The 9,922-nt window shown below is 43.3% G+C and overlaps 2 protein-coding genes across 2 annotated transcripts; one reads left to right on the plus strand and one right to left on the minus strand.

Annotated features, from left to right (window-relative positions):
* Positions 1-36: 36 nt before the first annotated feature.
* LOC6503603 (BTB/POZ domain-containing protein KCTD5) lies at positions 37-4,606 on the minus strand. Its single transcript, XM_001964039.4, has 5 exons — positions 3,816-4,606; positions 2,382-2,567; positions 2,255-2,320; positions 2,008-2,198; positions 37-1,938 (listed from the first exon to the last, which is right to left on the minus strand). Exons 1-5 carry the CDS (start codon positions 4,167-4,169, stop codon positions 1,926-1,928), a joined length of 810 nt encoding a protein of 269 aa, XP_001964075.2. The 5' UTR covers positions 4,170-4,606; the 3' UTR covers positions 37-1,925.
* On the plus strand, positions 4,583-5,377 carry LOC6504045. The gene is made up of 4 exons (XM_001964040.4): positions 4,583-4,671; positions 4,731-4,867; positions 4,926-5,147; positions 5,210-5,377. The coding sequence occupies exons 2-4, from the start codon at positions 4,771-4,773 to the stop codon at positions 5,251-5,253; spliced, it is 363 nt and encodes a 120-aa protein (XP_001964076.2). The 5' UTR covers positions 4,583-4,671; positions 4,731-4,770; the 3' UTR covers positions 5,254-5,377.
* Positions 5,378-9,922: the final 4,545 nt, after the last annotated feature.

Below are 9,922 nucleotides of genomic sequence, written 5' to 3' on the forward strand. Positions count from 1 at the left end.
CAGACTCGATGCGACGAAAGAATCAAACAAGTTGAATGGTTTAAAATAAAGTTAATGGTATAATTTGAATTTTGCAAGTTTGAAATTTTGAAAAAAAGTTTCCAGATTTTGGTCAGATTTTGTCATGTTTATTAGTTTGATCTTAAATGTATTATTATTAGTTTGAGTGAGTGAGTGGATTATCGAGGACAGGTGCACGGTCCCGGGATCAGGATATGGCGAGACACCTATCTGCAGAAACGTGGGTAAACGTGTGAAGAGTTTTATTTTCTTAATATGTGGAAAGGGTTAGGTAAGGCAAGGGTGAGTACAATATTATTGGGAGGTTTACATTAGGATTATCGTATTATCGTTTTTGAATATCTGCATGTATATATATATATATATATATATATAGCTTTACCCATATTCTGTATCTGTATCTGCGTCTGTATATATTTTAAAGCAGTTGCGCCATTCTGGTATTGCTGTTTTGCCGGATCCGGGTATATATATATATATTTACGGCATTAACCGGGAGCTGCGTGAACCAAAAATTCACGTTAGCATAATTTTAAGTTATTCTCTAAATAATCAGCACGCACCTTACGTTTCTCATAAAATAATTCAAAATGGGTTCGAGTAGGTGGCGACGTTTTTTTTTCCTTGAATTGTTATCAAATTTTTGTTTTTGTTTTCTTGTGTATAAATTAGTATCTATGTATTTAAAATTATATACATTAATGTACTTATCATATTATATTATATGCCTGTCTGAACATAACGTCGCCGGATAGGGTTTTGTATTATTTGCTTTTTGTTTTCGCCTTTTATATTAATTAACATTTCTCTTCACTATCAAATTTTCAAGTTTTTTTGTTTTTTGTTTTTTTTTTTTTCATATTTTTGAGTGCAAGTTCACATAAATTCAGTCGTAATTCATTAGTGGATATCATTTTGTTTTGCTTTCTTTGCTTTTAATTTATTATTTATTTTTGTATTTTCACTTAAATAAAGCTCAAAAGGTAGTAGCCGGGGCGTACAAAACGCGGAACGATTCTTATCCTCCAGGATCAACTATTCGATTGCAGCCTAATGCCTTCTCCTTATGGTGGATCACTACATGAACGAATAGCTAGTCCTGGAGATACGGCACTACGGCTCTACGGTTATGGGGAGCATCCAAGTCTGACATGTAAATGCAGCTCCAACTTAGAGTAGAGTTATGAAATTAAATTGCTTAACCAAGGACGCGACTGCCCAGCGGCCAAATAGTCGGTGTTGTTATTGTAAGCACTATAAAAAAACTACTAAGACCTAACCCTACAAACATCCGCTAAATTGTGCATAATTCCTACCTTATTGTACGCAAGAGAGATCCGTTCAGGACCTGAGAACTGTGCTCTCGCGGAGCTCAAAAGCAGAGGCGCTCAACAAAGCACGGTTGGCTGGTTGTGGTTCTAGCTTAGTTTGTAATTTTTTCTTAATTTTTTTTTCTTAGTTTCTTTTTTTTTTGAGTTATTTTTATAGTTTTGGTTCCACTCGAGTTGAACACATGCACTCCAGCCCACAAATTAGCTCTCTACAGTGCTATAGTCTATAGTACAGGAGCAAGCGCACAACGCATTTGAAATCGAATTTCAGTTTTTTTTTCTTTTGTCTGTTAACTTGTTTTGAATGCGGCTGCTTGGGATGAACTTGGTAAGGTGGCTGTGGCTGGTCTGGTATGATCTAGTCTGGTCTGAAGTCCTTTGATGGCCTAAAGATGTAGTTACTGTTGCTAATGTGGCGCTTCCTTGGCGGCTCTTATTGTTGCTGTTGTCTCTATTGTTAGCTGATTGGATATGAGTTCTGTTTCTGATTCTGATTGGTAGATGATGTGAGTTCGATCTCGTTAAAGGTTTAAAATATAATGCTTAGGAGTTCTATGTGAACATTGTGCGTATTTAAATTCCAAGACTGCGAATCAAACATGAAAGAGATGCAAATAGTTACTTTTGAAAACATAAATAATATATTAATTCTTACATTCGTGATCCTTTTTGCTGCAGGACCTTGGCGCGGTCGTTCAGCTCCAGTTCGCGTCCGGCCGTCGTTCCACATTCTTTGGAGACCACGCAGAGGAACTCATTGTTTTCGAAGGGCCCATAGTTGGTGTACTGCATACCCACACTGATCAGTTGCTCGAAGCGCCAACCATCCGAAAGCGTTGAGATCATCTGAGGATGAGATTGAAACATGAATAGTTTGTCAAAGAGTTCCCGGAAGGACTCACCTGAGTCAGTTCTTGCTCCCGACACTGAAGGACGCGATAAACCCGCTTCTTGTCCGATTGCGGTCGCTGGAAAAGAAGAGATTTGATTTAAAAATAGAACAAGGATACACTTTAAGGACATATATACCTGATCCCTGTGACTGATGCACTCCTTCAGCAGTGCTATTAATTGTGTCACATTGTAGAACTCGGCCTCCTCGAGCACTCCCTCCTCAGAGACGCCATCTAGTACCAGCTTGCCGTGCCGCAAGTAGTTCAGCACTGGAGCAAAGTATTTGGGATCCCTGTCGATCAAATAGGCGCCAGTTTCGTCCTGCAATGGAGGGAAATATGGTGTTAGTAATTACTAATCGAGTGGGGGAGTACACACTTCCACCTTCAGGCATCATTTAGCGTTGGCTACCACTCAGGTAATAGCTTAAATGGACTTTGGGGTGGGTGCCCCCGGACTGTGTGTATTATGTTCTGGTCTGGCCCGCCCCGGCCCGGCCCTGCCACGAATTTAATCAATAGTGAAACACACAGCTTTGACACATGAATACAAAGTGCAGTGCTTATTGTTCGGCTGGCAGTATTTGAGCATCGTGGGAGGAATGTATAAAACGAAATTACTATCCATGCACAAAGAGAAAAAGCCCACTGGCTATTGTAGTTGGCTGGGAATGACTGACTGACTGTTCATTGCCGTATTGGTTGGAGCTTATTTATTATTTCGGTGTATGTACATATGTATGTACATAACAAAAGGCCTTCTGGAATTCCTCTGCGGAATTGTGTTTGAATATAATTGTTTGTGGTTTGGCCGCGTTCATGTTGTGATTATTGTTATGATTGGGCCTACTACCTACAACCCTCTTGCCAGCCACCCACTGAGAAGCCACCCGGTCCAAGGCTGCAAGGCTCAAGGACTTTGGTCAGCAGTTTGAATAACACAGGGCCTCTGCCTGTCACTTTGCGAAACTAGTTCACCCACACAACCGTCCCAAATGCAGCAGCAAGTGCAGAGCTCTCCGGCTCTCTCTGCAGCAAGGTCTCCGCTCTTGTTCTCTCCGGGTTCTCTTCGCTCCTTAATGTACACGGCAATGGGTCACGGCATGGAGCAACCCATCCATGTGATCCGTCTTTTCAAAAAATGATTCCTTTCGAAACTATTCGACTTGAACGAAAAACAATTAAAAATAAATAAAGAGAAATCATTAAAAATACTAATAATTAAAATATAGAACCATTTCGTCTGTTTACATTATTGTGTATCTTAAATAATGGGTATTGGCTCTCCACTGTGTGCCCTGCGACCTAGAAAAACGATTTTTCTTGCTGGCTAGCTATGCTGCCACTGCCACTGCATGACCTGCATTGGGTCACCACTAGTCGTACATGTGAACGCAAATTTTTGGAGTTGGAATGGCTGCCTTATTACTATAATTATAGTAATAAGGCGATGCCTTATTACCATCGCCCCCGATGGTGGGGCGATGCTATTAATGTGTAATATTAGTGAGCTAGTGTGAGTGATGGTGCTGCCCAAGGGGGGTGAGGGGGTGAGACCATTAATACTCACACGATCCGATATCAAGTCACAGTCTTCCTGGATCAGACGTGACAGAAAGGAGTTGGGGTCGCGGGAGAGCGTAGTCTTTGTGGTGAGGAAGTAGGTGCCGCCCACATTCAGCTTGACCCACTGGTCGGTGCCCTGCTTTTTCAGCACATTGGGGCTCTTGCGAGAGTTTATGAACACAGTGCTCATAGTGGATCCGTTGTTATCTCCGTCTGCTACTGCTGTTGCTGCTGCTGATGCTGCTGCGTCTGCGGACTTGTTTATGTTAGTTGCCTCGCCGTGGAGATGCTGCTGTTGGTGGCTGCAGGACTTGACTTCTGTCTCTGATGAGGAACTGCCCGGATACCTGAAGTTCATGGGCTGCACTTCAAGTTACTGCCTCGCTGCTAATCCAATTACCCAACTTTTCGTCACGTTCTCTGATTGTCCGCCGTCGTCACACTCCGCACTCCTGGCACTCGCAGTTGCAGTTGCAGTTTTAGTTTCGATTTCAAGCTCAGCTCCAGCTCATGCTTTTCCCCTTCCTCCCCGTTGGCGTTTCCTCTTTGTTGTCGCGTCGTCGCTGTGTCTCTGCCCTAAGTGCTGCTACTGCTGCTGCTGCTGCTGCCCGCTCCGATAATTCCGATTTTCCTGCGTATCCTAATTGCCTGCACTGGTCACTTGGTCGTCCGTTCCATTGGCCTCGACTCCTGGGCGATTTCGCTGATTTTCATTTACCTCACCAAACAAAAACACGGCCAAAAAACTCAAATACCATTACATTATAGAGCTGGGAAAATATCGTACGTGTAGTGCGATAGGCATGCTGCATGTGCTATTCGCCTATCGATATATCGCTTGAGGTGAGAATATCGGTCTGGTGAGTATTTCAAATACGAATTTGAAATTTCTTTCTGATTCCAATATTGTATATTGCAGATCCATGGATCAGTTAAGACTAGACGACTGAACTGACAACATGACGACGACTACTATTCTTCTACTGGCTTGCGTGGCCACCGCCTTAGCTGCCCCCATGCTCTACAAGCTGAATCCCGGCGAGAAATACGAAGTAGGTAAGTGTTTTGAAGCTTTATTTTTATTTCATTTATGATTAATGAAATCTTTTCTTAGATCTAGTCCCCATATCCTCTACTGTGATCCCTCTGACTGTCCTGGAAGTGAGCTACGGAGCCGGCGGAAAGCCCAGCGAGGAGTACAAGGCCGCCTACCTGCGGAAGCTGAGGAAGCAGGTCCTCCAGCGGACGGACAAGGAGCAGCAGGGTGCCGGAGAAGATGAGTATGCGCCCACCATAGTTGCCGTGGCACCGGCCGATGCGGATTCCCTGATTACAGGTGAGTTTTTCTTCATTCTTCTTCTGTTTCCCAATCGGATTAAGTAACGAACTTAACTGCAGCCAAGACACAGCAAGTGGAGAAGGCCAGAGTCAAGGACGCATGAATGGAGGTGGACCTGTCCCCAGTGTAGTGACCAAACTGGTGCTGGAGCTGGAGCTGGTCTTCGAGCTGATGTCATAAAGTGCGTGGAATAAACAACATCTAGCCACTAGCCGAATGGCAAATCATGTTTTGGTTTTGGCCTTATTGGGTCGATTGTGTGGGCTTAGCTGGCGGATGACGCAAGATTTGGCCAGACATCAGACTGGAGACTCCAGACTCTTGAGTCTCTTCTTTTTTTTTGTGAATAGGAAGTAACAATCAATCGCCTGGGGCGACTGTAATAAATGATGGAGGCCAATAGTTTGTCAGACACAATGGTAAAAAGTAGAAAAAACTCGAACCGTAAACAAACAAAAGCTCCAACAAGCCATGGGATAGTGGCATTATCATGATTTTCAAGCCATTTTGTCAGTTTCCTTCCCCCCCTCGTTGTCTTCTGGCCAGTTTCCCATTCTTTGTTGGCTTGTGTTTGTGGGGGTGCAGGACTCAGGACTCAGGACTCAGGACTCAGGACTCAGGACTCAGTACTCCGGACTATGGACTCAGGTGAGACTTCTTTGTGCTGAACAGAAAGCTTTGTTGTTTTCCGTTTTGTTTGATTTCTTTTTTTTAGAGCCATTTCCATTGTTGGGGGTCCTGCATTGTGGACTTAAGCCATCGAATGTATGTTAAGCTGTAGTTAGGTGTAAGCAACACAAACAAGTCAAAGGCAGCACTTTAAAGGTCTCCCAGAGTTCCTCTAATCAACTGGCAAGTGAAAATATTTATAATTGCTGCATCCTTGGCTTGTTTTATTTTCAAATATGGTTTTAATTATTGCTGTTGTTTGGCATTGACACTCTTTTTCCAGCCTCTAGGGCTTCAATTAATAGCAGCGCCTCTTCAAATTGAATGTCAACATTGCGTATACGCCTACGTGTCCCAGTTGTGTTTGCATATGTGGTTGCTTTTGTTGTTTCGGCGGTTGCAGCATCTGATTGTTTGTGCCACAAGCGGCAGATGCCGCAACTAATCGTTTTTCGCCTTTTTTTCTACACGAAGGCCATCGAAACTCACAGAGGCTTCCAACACGGACTGTATTTCTGGAAAACCACAATCCTTCATCAGGCTATGGGTTGCTTAAAAGGATAAGTGTGTGAATTAAAAGGTCCTTCTGAAAAATCCTGATTCCTTACTTTTCCCACTTTTCCTTCTTCCGATAACCACAGTGTCTCCAATTTTCATCCGATCTGGAAAAGGTATACATTTCTATAATCAGGGAACAGAGTAGCTCATTTCCTCATTCAAAAGTTTTCCTAAATATGGTTTTCAATTTTTTCGATTTTTTGCAAGGGGTACCCCTTAAAAAGTGCCAATTTTCGGGACCCCCCATTTTGCCCCCTTCCGAAGATCACAACTTTTCTAATTTTAGTCCGATCTGGAAATGGTATACATTTCTATAATCAGGGAACAGAGTAGCTCATTTCCTCATTCAAAAGTTTTCCTAAATATGGTTTTCAATTTTTTCGATTTTTTCCAAGGGGTACCCCTTAAAAAGTGCCAATTTTCGGGACCCCCCATTTTGCCCCCTTCCGAAGATCACAACTTTCCTAATTTTAGTCCGATCTGGAAAAGGTATACATTTCTATATTCAGGGAACAGAGTAGCTCATTTCCTCATTCAAAAGTTTTCCTAAGTATGGTTTTCAATTTTTTCGATTTTTTCCAAGGGGTACCCCTTAAAAAGTGCCAATTTTCGGGACCCCCCATTTTGCCCCCTTCCGAAGATCATAACTTTTCTAACTTTAGTCCGATCTGGAAAAGGTATACATTTCTATATTCAGGGAACCGAGTAGCTCATTTCCTCATTTAAAATCTTTCCTAAATATCGTTTTCAATTTTTTCGATTTTTTCCAGGGGGTACCCCTTAAAAAGTGCCAATTTTCGGGACCCCCCATTTCGCCCCCTTCCGAAGATCACAACTTTTCTAATTTTAGTCCGATCTGGAAAAGGTATACATTTCTATAATCAGGGAACCGAGTAGCTCAATTCCTCATTTAAAACTTGTCTTAAATATCGTTTTAAATTTTTTCGATTTTTTCCAAGGGGTACCCCTTAAAAAGTGCCAATTTTCGGGACCCCCCATTTGGCCCCCTTCCGAAGATCACAACTTTTCTAATTCTAGTCCGATCTGGAAAAGGTATACATTTCTATAATCAGGGAACCGAGTAGCTCATTTCCTCATTTAAAATCTTTCCTAAATATCGTTTTCAATTTTTTCGATTTTTTCCAAGGGGTACCCCTTAAAAAGTGCCAATTTTCGGGACCCCCCATTTGGCCCCCTTCCGAAGATCACAACTTTTCTAATTCTAGTCCGATCTGGAAAAGGTATACATTTCTATAATCAGGGAACCGAGTAGCTCAATTCCTCATTTAAAACTTGTCTTAAATATCGTTTTCAATTTTTTCGATTTTTTCCAAGGGGTACCCCTTAAAAAGTGCCAATTTTCGGGACCCCCCATTTTGCCCCCTTCCGAAGATCACAACTTTCCTAATTTTAGTCCGATCTGGAAAAGGTATACATTTCTATAATCAGGGAACCGAGTAGCTTAATTCCTCATTTAAAACTTGTCTTAAATATCGTTTTCAATTTTTTCGATTTTTCCAAGGGGTACCCCTTGAATGTCCTTGTTTCCTGCCCATTTGAAAGGAGTTTTTGTTGCGAAGACTACATCTTTGCCAAGTTAGTTCCCATTCATAAGATAATCCCCTTAATGATTCGTGGATGTCCTTCCGATCAGTCTGCATAAGGATTGAAGATGCAAAGGACGTGGTAATCGATGGACGAGGAGGATCAAGGAGGACAGGAGGAGGACAGGTGCCGCTACAATGAAAAGGTTGGACTTTCCGGCCCGGCACTGGAGCCACGATGTCATTAATTCCTTTTTGTTGGGATCCGCTTTTGTATTTCTGTGCCAGGGACATGGCAGTGGGTGTGATCTAATTGCGGATTTGGGTTGCATGCCGATGCAGTTGGTCCTGCGATTCCTATTCCAATTCCGATTCCGATTCCGTTTTTCATTTCCATTCGCATTCGTATTCGGATTCAGTTTGCCTTCCGGCTGGCCTCTCTTGACCCGGCTCTGGCTCCGGTTTTGTGTTGTCCACCCGGAGTATCGTGCAGCGTGGGAATTTATGCAAATGAGCTGCTGGGGGGCGGGGAGGTGGACTGGATAGCTGGGTGGCTGGATGGTGTATTGAAGTGTAGGGGTTTCACGTCTAATTGGCGCACGTCCTGTTCGTCGTGCATCATCCGGTGACTTGAGCGCCCAGCCCAGCCCCAGCCCCAGCCCCAGCCCCAGCCCCAGCCCCAGCCCCAGCCCCAGCCCCAGCCCCAGCCCCAGCCCCAGCCCAGCCATCCAATGATGTGGAAAATTACTTGAAACTTGTACTGTTTTGTCGGTTTATCAGATGAAACAGGAAGAGTGCTGCTTCCCCGGCTAACCAATTTATTTTAAATGCTTTTATCTCAGTTCTCTGCTTTCTTATTTCTCGATTTTAATTCATGAGTATGTCAGTATGTGTATGTGTGTGTACTTTGAAGGACTAGGAACTGAGAGTCTCCCCCCCTTTTCAGGTAAGGTAGAAGAACTCTTTAGACTTCGTCCTGGTTCTTCTTCGTCTTTACAGCAAAATGTCTCGGGGGCAACAAAATCGGAAACTTAATGAAATTTTGTGTTGGGCAAACACAGAGCTTCCAATAACAAGGACATACATGGCCCAGGACACAAAAGGCAAACGAAATTATAACAAACTTAAAGTCAACGGATGAGAACGGAAAAGGACGACCGGATGGGGCGTGGCATGGTGGGGCATGGCGTGGCGTGGCTATTCCAAAATCATCGGCTGGCGTAATTAATTGACCTTTCAATGGAACCGTATCGTAATCGCATCCATCAAAGTCTCTCCGTCTCAGGACTCCTGAACTAAAAAACCGAAAAACTGAAAACCGAAAATGCGAAGTACCAACCCGAAAACAGGAAGCCGGATAATCCCGGAACAGGAATAGGAACAGGAACAGGAGCCATGGTAGCAACCTCCCATCATCTATCATAGACTTTCTCTCTCTGTGTGTGTGAGCCTCCATCTTCACACACACACTCACACACACACAGCGTTGCCTCATCACCTCCCCCGCTCATTCAAATCTAATCAACGAATACACGTCGCTATCTTTTTCCAGCCCGAGCGTCTTTACAGGCAATTTATTAATTTGGCAAGTTAGGCCACAGGACTCGGGGTAGGAGTGGGAGTAGGCCCAGCTACAGCATCAGAAAAAGAAGAAAAAAACAACAAGGATATAACGGAGGATAACATGGAAACTATGGAAACAAGAAAAGCCGCAAAGCGTCTTCTTTTTGGCGCAGATGGCCTGAAATTCAAGCCGAAAGCTGAAAACCGGAAAATAGAAACCATCAACCAGAGTCCTTCCCTCCACCCATACCCCCCTCCGGCGAAGGATCCAAAGGATGACACACTATGACACAGTGGTGGCAGGTGCCACACAAATTTACGCCACTAGATTATCAGATAATATATTGAAATTAAATAAAAAAGTGAATAGAAGCAATGAATAAATAAATTACTCATACGTCATGTTGTCCGACTTGGAAGTCGGGGTTTTTAAGGAAC

This window comes from Drosophila ananassae, chromosome XL (assembly GCF_017639315.1).
Source record: "Drosophila ananassae strain 14024-0371.13 chromosome XL, ASM1763931v2, whole genome shotgun sequence".
NCBI lineage: Eukaryota > Metazoa > Arthropoda > Insecta > Diptera > Drosophilidae > Drosophila > Drosophila ananassae.